This window comes from Thermothelomyces thermophilus, chromosome 5, assembly GCF_000226095.1.
Source record: "Thermothelomyces thermophilus ATCC 42464 chromosome 5, complete sequence".
NCBI lineage: Eukaryota > Fungi > Ascomycota > Sordariomycetes > Sordariales > Chaetomiaceae > Thermothelomyces > Thermothelomyces thermophilus.
Window position 1 is genome coordinate 2,718,017 of NC_016476.1, and position 15,139 is coordinate 2,733,155.

A 15,139-nucleotide genomic window follows, 5' to 3' on the forward strand; every position below is an offset into this window, starting at 1 on the left:
CAATACATCTAATCCTCTGTACAGCCTGTTGATGCTATAATTATTTCTGCCCGCCCTCGGTGCTCTTTTCCTCGAAAATGGCTCTCAGATGCAGATATATCGTCATCGCCATGTAGTTATCCATTTGTGTAGAGGTGGGTAGGGAGACTAATTAAGGTAAGTAAAAATGGCCATATTAGCTAGAAAGGGCTGTGATTTTGACGATTACCGCAAAACGACAAATGAAACGAGGTAATCAACCAGCTACAAACTTACTTTATAGGAACTCCCAGGTACGGGCCTAAAGCGAAGGTGCAGCGAACCGTCCACCACAGTCGGGGTATCTTCTCTCTGATCCGTTCAATATCAATTGATTTTGAATGCCACCCTAGCATATACGACCATACCCGCCAGAGAACACGGGATCCCGTCCGCTCTCCCTTAGTTAAACTGGCGAGGGCTCGAGTAGTAGTTGGGTCGGTGACGACCAGCGAATTCCGAGTGTTGTATGTTTCATTTTTTTCTGTTGTTTCCTGGGTTTCAGTTAGACCCCTGTTCTTCTCTTAGCTAGCATATAGCCAGTTTTCTTGGACTTTAAGGTGCCGTTTTGTAACATGTGTTCGTATATGTCTGCAAAACCTGTGGGTCACTACGATAGGTAGAATCATTTCCACGTATAAATATTCATTAGAGGATGCCAAGCAAGGCACTTGACTAAGTTGCAACACTAGAGAGAACTGACTACCTGTTAATGTCCATTATGAACATTGTAGGCTAACTCTACACTTCTATGTCCAAGCCGGACAGCGTTCCTCTTTTTGTAGGGGGAGGGCCGCGCTCTCCGACGCTGAATTACTTAAGCCATTATACCCAGGGTAAGTTAGTTCCTAATTATAGCAGCAAACATTGAAGTCTAGGAGCTATTTTGATGGTTAGCAATGCGAGTCTCGATGAGCGTTGACTGCAACTCGGCCTTTCGCGGGTTGTGCGGTGTCTGGAAAACCTAGGACTGTATAGTGTCAGGCCGTGAGTTGGGAGGTGTCGGCGTAGGAAGCTTAACATCCCAGGCAGCTTGGAAAGCATTCTCTCTAGATTGTATGGTATATAGCCAGTACTGGCAGAGCTGCGCTATAAGTTCTTCTACGTCGTAGAGGCGAAGAAGGTCCCACAAAAGACGTAGAGGAACTCGAGATAGCTCACATGGCTGATGGGCATACGTATTGAGTCCTAGATTTGGATATATGGTGCCCCGGCACATTAAGAACATCTACTTCGCCATCGATCAGTTGCCGCTATTAAGTTTGGATTTTGCTGCTCCACCATTTTCTGAGCAACATGGCTTTCCCAGGATTCAGCTGCCTTGCTGTAATCAGGGATGCCGATTGTCGAAGGAGACAGCGAGTCAAGCAGTAGGAGATAGCAAGGCGATGCTCCATGCACCTTATCCCCAGTCTCCTGAAAGCGGGGGCGCTAGATCAAGCAGGAATCTTTGGCGGATTTTTTTGTTGTTGTTGTTGTTGTTGTTGTTGTTGTTGCCTGCGGACTCAATCTCGGAAGCAGAAGCATTCCATCCCGAAGGTCATGACACCTTGTCACAGGATGTTGAGAGATCGCTGTCGAATGCACCAATCTCGACACGGTGGTAATTGTGGATGGAGACTGAGCAGGATAGGTACGATAGCTTGCCCTGTCGCGAGGTCAGGACGGCCCCTCCGATTGCGGTCGTCGAGTGCGTGATATTGGAGAGTTCTCTTCCGCGTTCGACCCATGGTTATCTAGGGTCCATTATTGTGCAGAAGATGGATGCTATTGCCGTTCTTGCTTCCCGCCTGTCAGTGCCTTGGACGATCGACGAGGCCTGGACGTAGCTAGCAATGGCCGCCCCTGACGAGCGGATTCCGAAACAAAAATTTAGAGAGCTTCTACCAGTGCCTCCGGCACTTGACGGTAATCAACAACCATTTATCATCACCACTTCTGAGGACCATACGAGAGTTCCAGCAGTGCCTGCCACAGCGCTCGCACCGCTGTGGTTGACCATACTTGCAGCACCACCAGCCGTGCTATAGCATGGGCAGTGAAAGACTGGAGTGTGTGGAGACAACAAGGGCATCCGTCGGCGGCGACCAAAGGGCGACAGAGTCTCTACCTGAGTTTTATTTTTTAAAAAAAAGGAAACCGATGATCTGGAGAGATTCGAGAGGACATAAAAGCTCAGACGACACTCTGCCTCGTTGTTCGTAATATAGCCAACTCTATGCGTAAACGAATGATAACACACTCCACAACCAACCCAAATTGCCGCTGTCCAGCGAGGTCGAAGCGCGAACTCAAACTGATGCCGCCCGTCATAACTCGTCTCGTCGTAAACTCGTAAGCTCCAGTCTACTACTGATTAAAGGAGCGTAATGCACGCCGTCTATACACAGGTACACATTAAAGGGGTCGTTATCCGTCAGTCATGGTCGTCGTCTAATCGCACATGAAGGTTTCGCCCGTAGGCTGGCCGTATAGCGCCTTATCGGAAAAGTAGTTGGCGGGATATGGCTCGTCCACGCACTTGCCGCCTCCCGTCGGCCCGACGTGGGGACAGTGAACCTGTTACTGAGGTCAGTTTTGAACGGCTTCGTTGAGCGTCAGACGTTGGGATTTTGGACTCACATCAGGTCGCACCTGCGTAAGCACCACGTGGATGCTCCGGCAGACGATGTTGTCGCCCCACGCCTCGTCGTACGAGCCGTAGCTCTTCTGCGACAGAGCCGTCATGCACTCCTCGACGCTGCTCCACTGCGCGTTGGGGCCCTGGCACCTCGTCTGAGTGGCGCCGCAGATTTGAGCAATGGCGGAGGCACGGGATTGTGGGTCGTCGGCGTTGGCGGCTGTGGTGGACTCAACCCAGGTGTTCAGATTCGGGATCCAGGCGTCGTACTTGAGCACTGCGCCGTGCTCGTCAAAGCGCCAAAACGCGACTTGCTTCAGCGGCGGCAGTGGCTTGCCGTGGTCGGCGCAGCCTGGGTTCACGACGCTGCAGTACAGGTAGACGACCGAGGCGGCGACGTCGCGGCACTGCGAGCTGAACTCGGTGATCTGGTAGCCCGTAATGGCTGCCTTCGCCGGGTTGCCCTGCGGTAGTGGAGACAGGGCAAAGAAGTACTCGACCGACTCCTCAAAATCCGTGAAGTTGCCTACCGGGTCGACCCGCCCGACCACGTTCTTGTTGAAGAGGCCATTGGGGACGCCCGCGCCACCGGCCTGGAAGATGGGAAGTTGGTTGGGGTAGACAGTCAGGTTGTAGATGCTCGAGATGGTCTTGAGATTGCGTCGTGCATAATCGCGCTGAGGCCGCTGGCTTTTGAAGTGCGGCAGCCACTTTGTTGGCGTTGGCCAGGCGTGTGCTTGCGGGATCGTTACTGATATTAATATGAGATGGGCTTGCAACAGAGCCCATGCGACTGCGACGAACGTGAGGTTGAGCCGGAACATCTTATCTGCATGGTGGTTCGGATATTTCATCGTTCCAGTCTAAGCCCACCCTGCGCGAGGGCATCCGAGGACCTTAATAAATACCTCCTCGCCCGGCCTGTGTTGCAAGCCCGTCGGCATGGCGCATCAACTGCCAATGTTGATTTTTTCCCCAATCCCTGTGCTGGACCCAGTTCATCGGCTCGGCAACGTGGCGGTCAACCATGCCATTCGGGGCGGGCTAACCCCAAAGATAACAAGATCGCAAAAGACGCAAGCGGGGGGGGCTCGTCATTTTTTTTCCCCCATGGAATCGGTGCAACCTAATCCGAGAGGGTAAGGAGGACGACCAACCCCGGACCATTACCCTAATTGCATACAACCATCGGTAGATGTTACCGATGTGTCGGACTGGTATTCGTGCTCCGCAACGAAGGGTGCATTGAGGTCCAAGGAACTGTATGCAAAGCCCGCATGGTCCAGCGGCCGGGTGACGTGTTCTGGGAAAGAAGCTGGTCGGGGTTCTTCGAACGGGGCCCTCTCAGCGAACCAAAAGCGCCGGGACCGACAGCGAGGGCCGACCCGGATTTGTGGAAGGGCTTGACATCATGGCATGCGGGCTGTGGGCTATTGCCATGGCAGGGCTTGAAAGGTTAAAGGCGTTTCCGAACACGAGGCCGCCGTGGTCGTTGATGCCCGGCCTTGTGTGCAGCCTTGCTTGATGAATTGATGTTGGTTGACATTCCTGCGGGATGTGGAAGTGCTGTGTTGGGCTTCAGCGGAACTTTGTTGAAAAATTGTTAGCCAACCTAGCCCAAGATAGCAAGAAACCTGAATGGGGTCGGGTTACCTCAGCTTCCAGGTCGGTGACCAGGTGATAAGAGCCTGAGGTTTGCAGGCCTCAGGTAACAACCATCTGCCTCTGAATGAACAGAAAGAGAAGTTGAAAAAAATACGTTGCACAGCGACGCATAGAAATCCGGACGAATTCCCGGGAAGCGGCGAACCTGCAAGCAACACCGGGGGCCATGGAAGCGAACCATGCGATTGCGTGCAGCAGCGTCGCAAATCCCAGCAGCGCCCAGATGAGAGCTCGACTCGATTGACTGGAGAGCTCTGAACCGAATCCGAACCAGAAGGCGGATGCATGGCTCGGTAATGCTGTTGTTATATTCAGCTACGCTTGCGAGACGACCAACAAAATCAACATACCCATCCCGCGACCAGAAAATAGGCTCCCTCGCGCGTCTGCAGTAATTACTCGTGCAATTCGGTCCTCTGCCACTCTCATTGGCGGTTTGGGGTCGCCAGACGAACCAATGGGAATCGCGATTCCATCACGACGGCGAGGGACAAGAACGAGCAGTGGCGGCTGGCTCCAACCTCTGCGGCCAGTCAGGCACAGATTCAGGGCACCCCGCAATCTGTGCCGGCCAAGCACTGGAACGTCGTCGAGCCTATAGCAACCACCAGATGCCAAGGGAACGTGTGACGGCGGCAGCCGAACCCGAGACTAGGATGGCGTGCCTTTCCGTTGGCCAGAGCCGCTGTTCTCGGCACTCGAGATACCCCTATCGTCCCCGGTCAGCGACTCAACTAGTCCACGCTTAAAGGCCATTTATTGTCCATTGTCATGCCATGTTGCAGTTTTGGCCTCCGCTCCGATCCAGCCGGGGGGGGGGGGGGGACCAAAGTTGATAATAACGTGACAGCCAACAGCGCTCACTCAACCCCGCCGCCAGGGGCGTCCGAAAATATCCCACGAGACATACAAAAAGGTACCTATCCCTCTGCCCTACAGGGCTTCGTCCGGGTTCCTTGGTTGTTTGTGTCTTGAGACTTTGACCGTCTTGGCGACCGAGACTCTGGAGTTCTAAGACGACGAGAGGGTGTCATGCCAGACACCGAGACACCCGCCTTCTCCGCCGCCATAGAGACGGGGCCGAAGCCAACGTGACCGACGATGGCGTCCGCCGAGTCCGGGACGACCGACGACGTCCTCCCGCGCAAGTCGCTCCTCATCCTCATCTGGGTTTGCTTCTCGGCCGCTTGCCTCTTCGTCGCGCTGCGCACCATCATCCGCGTCCGCTCCCCCGCAAGCACCCGCCGGCTCGGGCCCCTCGAAGACTGCTGGATCTTCCTAGCCCTGGCCGCGCTGCTCGCCCTGTGCGTCCTCGAGACGATCCAGCTCCCCAGCCTGTACTACATCACGAGCGTGCTCTCGGGCGATCTAGAGCTCATGTCGGCCGAGGGGGTCATGTCCCACACCAAAAACTACCTGCGTTATCAGTTCCCCATCGTCATCCTCTTCTGGACCGTGCTCTGGTCCGTCAAGGGGGCCTTTCTGGCCCTGTACTGGCGTCTCTTCCGCGACCTGACGTGGTACCGAGGAGCGTGGTTCGTCCTGACCGTGTTCACCGTGCTCGCATACGGGGGTTGCGTGACGACGCTGGCCCTGTCGTGCGGCCCGGATGTCAGGAACTTCTTTGGCTTCAACACGTGCGCCGGGCCCAAGAACGTGTGGTCGAGCAACTTTAGCGTCTACTTCAGCACCGCCGTCGACGTCTTCACCGACCTGTGCATCATGGCCATGCCGCTGCGCCTCATCTACAACATCAAGGTCTCGCTGAAGCAGAAGCTCGGTCTCGTCTGCGTCTTCAGCCTGGGGTTCGTCATGATCGTCTTTGCCATCATCCGGGCAAACCAGAGCCTGGCCCAGCAGGGCTTCGTCAACCTGACCCTACTCCTCGTCTGGTCCACGCTGGCAGCGTCAATTTGTAAGCACCCCCCCCCCCCCCCCAATCTTCCGCGCTTGTTTTTCTTGTCGTCGTTCTGACGCCTCCCTCCACTTGCCTACCCCTTTGACAAGGACAGAACTGACTTTAGGATCTCCCACAGCTGTCCTTGTCGGAACCCTTCCTGCACTCAAGGTGCTGATTACTACCCGCGCCCGCGCCTCCGAGAGCCGCTCGGGCGGCGCTTCCCGAGCGACCCAACCAAAACATTCCAGCTTCGGCACGCACAAGAGCGTCAAGAGTGCCAGGAGCGTCGCGCTCGGCTCGCTCAAAAGAGACAGTAGCAACGTGAAGTCGGTGGCCGGCTCCGGTTCCGACATTGCCGAGTCGCAGGAGGAGATGTTGGCGCAGCGAGAAATGGTGAGCCCCCAAGTCATGACCGTGTCGTGAGGATTATTTAATAATTCCAGTTTGCGATGTTAGACTAACCCTAATTGCCGACCAAAGACAACCTCGTACGGTCAAGTCCCACGACCGTCCCCCGTCAGTTATCATCAGAGATTTCAGAATCGGTAGATTTCGTGGCACAATGCCAGGCTGGGGGTGGGAGGTTTGTTTGGGGGAGGCGGCGTCGACGGTTAGATTCGTTTCCTGGGCACCCGATGTCCAATGGTAATTGATAATATAATATAATGTTTTTGTGTTCTACAGTTTTGGTCTCTTAAGCATTATTACCGCAGGAAAGACGGTTTAAACTAGGCATGTACATACCTAATACAGCCATGCGAAAACGGCATGTCATCCGTGCATAATTAGGTAAGCATGTCGGCGCTGCGGAGCAACTCGCCTTCTTTCCATCCTTCTCTCGTCCACGGTATGACAAGCTAGGATAACCAGGCAGGTTTGGACCCCTCAAGCTTCTGACATAATCATCTTAATTATATCTGCCGATCGGGAACTTGCAGTCCCATCACTTCCTCTATTACCACCTCAACTGGACCTGTCATTCACTCATTCTATAGTTATTATAACCTATGGATTAGTGGCTTGCTTTCAAGTATGGCATCTATCGCGATGTTGAGCATCTGATATTCCGATTTTCTGATTACTTATACGCAAGAAGCGCGGTTGAATGATGCGGAGAAGCTTAGCCGGGGACCGATGCTGTCCAATTGGAGGGTCCGAATGGAATTCTCCACTGGCATTGAAACCGAGGTTGTTCAGAAGCCGAGCAACAAACCCGCCAAGAACGTTTACTGTTGTACTATCCGTATGTATTATTATTATCCGTACTCCCGTCTTCCAGCAAACATCAGTTCCTGCCCTACTAGGGTGCCCGGCGGCGACGTCGGCTTCACACTCAACGAAGGAGAAAGTCGGGGCTTTTTACATTCAGTTCTTGGGGGGGCAAAAGCATACTCTCATTCCAAACTCTAAATCCTGGCATTCTGTCGAGGAAGATGCCAGAATTTTTCCGTGTCGTCGAGCACACGGTCAGTTGCTCTCATTCGCGCGAGTATGTCGGAGCGACCGCGAATGGAGACGCCGACAGGCCCCAACTCGCCGTCAAACAATACATCCCGCTCGACAACCCGAACCCGCAACCAGGCGATGTGACCATCATTGCCGCACATGCCAACGCATTCCCCAAGGTCAGCAGTCTTGCTGTGATGTCAACTGTCAACTTCATCATGATGCCCCTTGATCATTTTCAACCCCCCCCCCCCACAACCTCCTTTTCCCATTCTGACCATATTCCCAATTTCAGGAGCTATACGAGCCGCTGTGGGATGAAATCCACAAGAGGATAACAAAGAGCGGTATCCGCATCCGGTCCATCTGGATTGCCGACATGTGGAATCAAGGGCAGTCCGGGGTGCTGAACGAGAAGATTCTCGGAAACGATCGTATGTACTCACCAATGACTCCCCGGTGGGCGTGGGGATGGGAACCACAAGGAACAGCAGCGAAGCTAATTTACTCCGCAGCTAGCTGGTTGGATCACACCAGGGACCTGGCCAACCTGATCAACCTGAAGCGCGATGAGATGCCGCACCCCCTGGTCGGCATCGGCCACAGCATGGGCGCCGCACAACTGTGAGCATTCCCCACTAATTACTCTCCCTCCCTGGTCCTCGGTAAGACTGGCGAGAGAGCGGTTCAGAACTCAGATAATAACCAACTCTTGATTTCCCTTTGTGAAATTAACAGCACCCATCTCGCCCTGCAAAACCCGCGCTTGCTGCACTCGCTCATCCTGATCGACCCGGTCATCGAGACGGGCACCACGGGCCTGGGGCCGGCCCGGGCATCCACGTGGCGGCGCGACCTGTGGGACTCGCGCGCCGCCGCGGCCGCCAAGTTCGCCCAGTCCCCCTTCTACCAGGCCTGGGACCGGCGCGTGTTCGACCTGTGGGTGCGCTACGGCCTGCGCGACCTCCCGACCGAGCTGTATCCTTCTTCTCCCCCTTCGTCTTCCGGGAATGCAGCAAGCGGCGGCGGCGGCGGCGGAGGCCCGCCCGTCACGCTGACAACGACCAAGCACCAAGAGCTCTTCACCTTCCTACGGCCGACCTACCGCGCGGGGAGCGACTTGCGTGATTGGGCAGGCCACGACGGCAACGACTCCGACTCCTCCTCCCAGAAGAGCCGGTACCCGTTCTACCGGGCGGAGCCGCGACAGGCGTTCGAGCGGCTTCCGGAGCTGCGGCCCGGGGTGCTGTACGTGTTCGGGGCACGGTCGGACATGTCTGGGCCCGAGGCGAGGCGGGCCAAGATGGCCCGGACGGGGACCGGGGTCGGGGGCAGCGGCGGGGCGGCGCGGGGCCGGGTGCGGGAGGCGGTGCTGGACTGCGGCCACCTGGTGGCCATGGAGAAGGTGGCCGAGTGCGCCGACGCCGTCGCCGAGTTCCTGCCCGGCGAGCTGGCGCTGTGGCGGCGGGAGCACGAAGCGGCGGAGGCGGAGCGGAGGAGGAGAAGAGAGGCCGCGGCAGCGGCTGGCGGCGGTAGGAGGGAGGAGATGATGATTGACGAGCGGTGGGTGAGGGAGATGAAGGCCAAGATGTGAGCGAGTTCTCGTCTCCTAAGAGAGATGGTATGATGGTCGTTGTCTTATTCCCAATGAACGCTTGCTGGATAGCGAAGAGGCAAGATACCTATAGTTATTACTCTTCTTTTTTTGGCATTGCATATTGTTAACTAGACGAGAGGCGCATAAATTGAGAGCAGCTAAACAGCGAAAAGACGAATCTGTCATGATCATGATGAGGAAACGTTCTGGTTCGAAGAAGGGCGGTGGTGGTGGTGCAAAAGTAGGTAATAAATAATGCTTATGCGTCTTCAACTCGGAACATTGTTTCAATTTCCACTCTATCTTGTGTCCTAACAGCGTCTTCGCATTTTACTACTAATACCTCACGTCCGATATCCCCAGGACAACCTGGCTCTTCCGCACCTAGCACGACCCCGTAGAGCAACTAATAATACCTACCTAAAGGTTGTTAGGTAATCACGTGGCCAACAAGGCGCCCATATTACCGGAGCCTCTCGGAGGCATCCGCCAGGATGACCTCAGCGGCTTTGGCACTGAGCACCATAGTCGGGCAGCTCGGGAACGCGCCAGGGACGGCGGGGAAGGCGCTCGCGTCGACGACGCGGAGGCCTTCGACACCCCGGACGCGGAATTTGTGATCGAGCACGGCCATGAGGTCGTCGTCGGCGCCGATGGCCCAGGTCGATGTCGCGTGGTGCGAGTAGGCCTGGAGCTTGATATACTCGGCCTGGGACTCGTCGGAGCACTTTTGTCCGGGCAGGGGTGTAGCTCGTCAAAGGGCAGGGCGGGCTCGCCAGCGGCCCGCCAGGCCTCGCGTAGCAGGTTGGCGGCCTCGACCAGCTCCTTCAGGGTCCTCGTCGCCGCGGTCGCGGAAGAAGCGGAAGTTGATTTCGGGTCGATCCTGCGGGTCGGCCGAGACGAGACGGACAGAGCCGGCCTGGGACTTGGGCGCCAGGTGCACCAGGGCGCACTCGTACTGGGTCGGGCCGTGGTAGGTGGGGAAACCGGGGCCAGAAGCCCTCAAAGGAGAAGGCGCCGCACCAGGCGAAGATGTTACGCCTGGCGGTCGGGGCCGAGGGTGTGCGTAGGAGCAGGGTGATGAGGCCCGAGTCGATTGGGGCGGCGCCCAGGGCGAGCAGGGAACCCTCGTAGTTATCGCCCAGGTTCTCGCCCACGCCTGGAAGGTCCTTGACCAGCGTGATGTTGAAGCGGGCCAGCTCCTCGGCCGGGTCGTCCGAATGCTTGAACCAAAAGTCCCAGCGCGTCAGTTCGTCGTTGGCCGCCTAGTTGAAGTTGGCAATGTCGGTCTAGGTCGGGTTGTCGCCCTCGTCCCCGCCGGCCTCAATCCGGAGCGTCTTGTGCCCGGCTCTTGCGAGATCGACCTCGGGTCCTGCGCGGGAGAGGGAGGAAGGGGGCAGGGGGTCGGGGAATCCGTCTGGCCGTCTCCTTCTCTCCAACGGCAACCGATTATTATGTCATCAATCTCGGAAATTGAACGACAGCTGATAGTTTCTTTTTTTTTTCAGAATCTCATCCAAGTGAACCACTGTGGTCTGTTGGGAGAGCTCAAGCGGTTGCAGCGGGCGGAATTTGCTTGTACCGATCATTGGCCTGGCTAAATTACCCGCAGGCCGAAAGGCAGGAGCTCCGGGTCCAGTTCGAGTTACGATCCTTTTAGTCCCTTTTTGTTTAGGTGGCAGTCCATGGCAGGCACCTTGGCGGTTCCGGGAAATTGGTCATGCAGGAGGAAGACGCATTGTTGTAATTATGTACACCGCACGCACTTTCATACTCGTAAACTAAGAATTAGACAGATGGGTCAGCTCGACGGCTTGTTCTTCGATTTTCATGGTGTGGTTGCATGGTATGGAACGAACCACGCTTTCGCAACTGACACGAACCTGTTCGGTAATGACGCAGCCTGTGGAGTTGGAGTTGGGTTGGAGGGTCGATACCTGGAACGATGCGGAAGGCCTGACCCGGATAATGGGAAGTCCGAGGTTCAAAATCCAAGGAGGGTAACCTCAGATATCACAAGAATGTAGGAGTAGAGGTAGGCAAGTGATACCAGGAAGCCTTCCCAACTCGGGGCTGATTATTAAATGGAGTGACCTGAGGCTGCGTGGATCGGACTGTCCTTTCTCCTACCGTCGCTGACTTGAGATAGCCCCTCGTGATTGTAACCAGGGTAGGTACGTAAGTGTGGCAGGCTCGCATTCACAGGCTTGAGCATGCCCGTCGGCTAAACAAGCACACCAACCTATCATACAGCCTTGGCTTTCAACATAGGAACTCCAGGTTCAGAAACGTAACAAAGACAGTGGGAAAAACGCTTTGAGATCGAGTTTATGGATTAAATTTGAGGATATCCTGATTGCAAGCCGCTATCCAGCTTGGGAGAGGAGATTATGGGTGACACTTCCAGCAAAAGACCTTCGATTGTCTGCCATTGCCACACAATCATTGAAAGAAGAAGAAAAGAGTGCCAGGAAAAATAGGAACAAAAAAGAAAACAAAGGAAAGAAAAGTGGAATCTCGTGATGAAAGTGTTTTAATTAGTAGTTGCTACCTCGAATACCAAGATTGCCCGATATGGAGGACTGATGCAGTACGTTGTCTACGGACGCGTCCATCATGTAAGGTTGGATAAGATAAGCCCTGTGGATCTGGCAAACGGGCTGGCAAACGGAGTGTTCTTTGTTCCTATCCTCTACTTATACAGAGCCACAGGGCCAGCAAACGTAGGAAGGGGACATCGCACTTTTGAACTATTTACAATACTACAACCTTTTCCATCTATTGGAACCACCATCTTCTATCAAGGACGAAAGACAAATGATTGGGCAACCCACGGAGGTCAGTGGGATAGTCTCAAGTCTGTGACCTCGGACTTTGGAATGCTCCGATCGGCTCTCCCCCACTAAAACTAGTAGGTATATCACGAACTAAAGACAAAACTCGGCGAAGCAAGGTTAAACGCCGCAGGATTTGTGAAGGCAGACCATTTTCGCCGAAGATTGAAGGATTCAGCGACATGGTACATACATATCTGGCACAATGCAGCTCTTCTAGCGATCAAGATCCTTCCTAGCGCTTGTTGCCAATAGGAGCTGGGGTGGGCACACGGATTTACCGGCTCTAGTAGAACTACAACTTTGGAACGCTACACAAGGCGCACCAGTGACGCACTGCTCGGACGGATTGCTCTGCCGGCTCGGAGATATTTGAGATGCGAATTATCAAGAGCGGACTCTCTTCATCCCCAATAAGAGACCGCGAATTGCGTAAGCCGGCCTTTATGATCGAAACGCCGGTCACGCGTGATCGGAGTTTCCATTTGCCTCATAGAAATGTATCTCCGGGGCTTAACACCGGGCTCCGCGAAAATGCACTTTTGATTCTATCGGGGCGAGGTGCATCGGGATTGCGAACATGGAAGCTGGGACTGGAAATTCTATTAAAGTCCAAGCTGGTGATCCCGTTTAGGTTCTGCTCGGCTCTTCAATCACCGCAGCCACACCCGACGGAAAACCTAACCCAAGGCACATAATTACTTAATTAATAATTAAGTCTTCGACGGGAGTTATCAGAGTCCTTCAACCCAGCCTCTTTTCCAGAGCCTCCACGCAAAATTCAACGAATTAACAAACCTCTTTCGAGAGCCGCCACCATGTCTGCTACTGACCCTGTCACAAAAGTCGCTATTGTCGGCGTAAGTTCATCATCCCCTACCCCTCGCCCCCCCACCCCACACCCCCCCCCCCCCGGGGACCTCACCAGGTACTTGCTCTGCAGTGGCACATTCTCACACGAGTCTGTCTCGTCTTCCCTCTTCTACTACTAGGCATCCGGCCGCATCGGAGGCGCGTTTGCCCGGGCGTTACTTCAGGGCGGCAAGCACACTGTTACGGCCTTGACCCGTAAAGGCAGCAATGGCGAGATCCCCGAGGGCGCCAAAAAGGTCGAGGTCGACTACGACAACCAGGACTCGATCGTGGAGGCGCTCGTCGGCCAAGAGTTCCTGATCATCACCCTCGGCGTGAGTGCACCCCCAGAACTACACAGCAAGATCACGGATGCGGCGGGTAAGGCCAAAGTGCCGTACGTCATGCCCAACTACTACGGCTACCCGCACCACACCATCACCGGCAGCACCGACATCTACACCAAGCTCTCGCTAGAACGGCTCAGTGAAGTCACCCGCAATGGCTTCTCGACCCGGGTCCACATGGCGTGCGGCTTCTGGTACGAGTGGAGCCTGGCGCTCGGAGACCCGTGGTTCGGCATCGACATTGCACAGCGCAAGGTGACCTTCTTCGACGACGGCAAGCGGCCCATCACCGTCAGCACCTGGGATCAGTGCGGCCGCGCCATCGCCGCCTTGCTGAGCCTGCCTCAGCGGGGCTCCTCCCCTTCACTGGCCGACTTCATCAACGACAAGGGCGTGCTGGTCGAGAGCTGGCACCTCTCGCAGCGCGACATGCTCGACAGCGTGCACCGCGTGCTAGGCACCACCGACGCCGACTGGCAGATCACGTACGAGCCGGTCGAGAAGCGCCTCAAGGACGGCGAGGAGCAGATGCGGAACAAGGACCTCCGCGGCTTCGCCAAGGTGCTGTACGGGGGCATCTTTGACGCCTCCAACCCCGTCAGCAACTACGTCGGCGAGGCCAACCCGATCCTCGGCCTGCCCAAGGAGGACCTCGATGAGGCCACCAAGCGGGCCGTCGACATGGCTTTGAGCGGCTACAACCCGCTCGGTTTGTGACCAAAAAGATCCAGAACGCGGAGAAATCATAACTGGTATCCAGATGGGAAAGGGACATGTTGATAGCACGTAGTGTATAAGCGCTCTTGGTGTGTTCTCGTGATCCCCCCATTGACAAATGTGATTTACATTTGCTATTGGATGCTTCAATCATAACCTACCACCCAATGTTCCGTGAGTCAGGCCACTAGTAATTAGACATGAAACTCTGTTGTAAATCTCGGAGGCGTACGGATTTTACCGGGTACCTCTAATGGGGATGTCGTTATGCACCTTATGTACATATCTACCCGCACGATATTAACCTCCAGAGTCTGGGTTCGCCGGGTCCGCCGGGTCAGCCAAGCTTTCCGGCACTCTCTTAAGAACACCTCCTCCGTATAGAACCCGCAATTCTGTTTATCTAAAATGACACATGGGCTTACAATGCATAATGGCTACCAAAGTGGGCCCGTACCTTGTCGAGAATATAACATCCGTCACTTTGGCTTGGTTCTGTAAGGTAGTTTTGTCAAATTATCGTGCCGCCCAACGATGTGAGTGGTGCTCACGATAGCGTAGTGGTGTATGGTGTTGACAGGGCATGCCCTTTTAGTGTGTGGAGAAGACGGAAGAAGAAAGATGCAGATCTCGTTGTACGGAGTAGCGTCGATCGTACGGATCCTTAAGTGTAATTATAGACCTGCATGACCCCTCATACTACGTCTTCCGTCCCATAATAAACCACCAGGGTACTCAATCCTACTCACGAGGATTTCGGGGTGATTGGTTGCAACCTGCTGTTGCGTTGCCATTCACGGGTACTTCTCGTACTTCCCTGCTTCAAATCAGTCCCACCGACAATTTCCCTGACCGCACCTGGCGTGAGGGCATGCACGTTTGGGGCAATTGGAACGATGTCTGAGCTGAGACGGTTCAGCTCAGGAGAAGACAACGGACTGAGCGCGATTGATATGTCTGGAAAGGGACGAACCGGTTGTTCCTCGTTCCCTCCCCTCCCCAGACACCTCTCTCCCGTTGTTCTTATCCGCAGTTTTCGTTCCCACCTTCCCCAAAGTCCAGCGGGCCTAGACCGCCCCAAGCGCACAAACGAAGATGGAGTGTCAGCACTAATGTAATGTCAGCTACTCGCCCATCAGCCAA

At 55.1% G+C, this 15,139-nt stretch overlaps 6 protein-coding genes across 6 annotated transcripts; 3 read left to right on the forward strand and 3 right to left on the reverse strand.

Annotated features, from left to right (window-relative positions):
• Positions 1-359: 359 nt before the first annotated feature.
• On the reverse strand, positions 360-515 carry MYCTH_2031276 (uncharacterized protein; the record flags this gene model as incomplete). The annotated part of the gene is made up of 1 exon (XM_003665246.1): positions 360-515. A coding segment is annotated over one exon (156 nt), but the record flags the coding sequence as incomplete, so codon positions are not given.
• Positions 516-2,274: 1,759 nt separating this feature from the next.
• Positions 2,275-3,780, reverse strand: MYCTH_2308868 (uncharacterized protein). Its single transcript, XM_003665247.1, has 2 exons — positions 2,641-3,780; positions 2,275-2,577 (listed from the first exon to the last, which is right to left on the reverse strand). The coding sequence occupies exons 1-2, from the start codon at positions 3,460-3,462 to the stop codon at positions 2,452-2,454; spliced, it is 948 nt and encodes a 315-aa protein (XP_003665295.1). The 5' UTR covers positions 3,463-3,780; the 3' UTR covers positions 2,275-2,451.
• A 1,177-nt stretch (positions 3,781-4,957) lies between these two features.
• On the forward strand, positions 4,958-6,885 carry MYCTH_2140156 (uncharacterized protein). Its single transcript, XM_003665248.1, has 3 exons — positions 4,958-6,218; positions 6,340-6,596; positions 6,684-6,885. Exons 1-3 carry the CDS (start codon positions 5,405-5,407, stop codon positions 6,750-6,752), a joined length of 1,140 nt encoding a protein of 379 aa, XP_003665296.1. The 5' UTR covers positions 4,958-5,404; the 3' UTR covers positions 6,753-6,885.
• Positions 6,886-7,458: 573 nt separating this feature from the next.
• On the forward strand, positions 7,459-9,476 carry MYCTH_2308872 (uncharacterized protein). The gene is made up of 4 exons (XM_003665249.1): positions 7,459-7,828; positions 7,945-8,083; positions 8,165-8,273; positions 8,388-9,476. Exons 1-4 carry the CDS (start codon positions 7,637-7,639, stop codon positions 9,241-9,243), a joined length of 1,296 nt encoding a protein of 431 aa, XP_003665297.1. The 5' UTR covers positions 7,459-7,636; the 3' UTR covers positions 9,244-9,476.
• Positions 9,477-9,624: 148 nt separating this feature from the next.
• MYCTH_2308874 (uncharacterized protein) lies at positions 9,625-10,173 on the reverse strand. The gene has a single exon (XM_003665250.1). It carries the CDS (start codon positions 9,878-9,880, stop codon positions 9,710-9,712), a length of 171 nt encoding a protein of 56 aa, XP_003665298.1. The 5' UTR covers positions 9,881-10,173; the 3' UTR covers positions 9,625-9,709.
• Positions 10,174-12,735: 2,562 nt separating this feature from the next.
• On the forward strand, positions 12,736-14,191 carry MYCTH_2308875 (uncharacterized protein). The gene is made up of 2 exons (XM_003665251.1): positions 12,736-12,940; positions 13,073-14,191. Exons 1-2 carry the CDS (start codon positions 12,899-12,901, stop codon positions 13,994-13,996), a joined length of 966 nt encoding a protein of 321 aa, XP_003665299.1. The 5' UTR covers positions 12,736-12,898; the 3' UTR covers positions 13,997-14,191.
• The last annotated feature ends 948 nt before the right edge of the window (positions 14,192-15,139 follow it).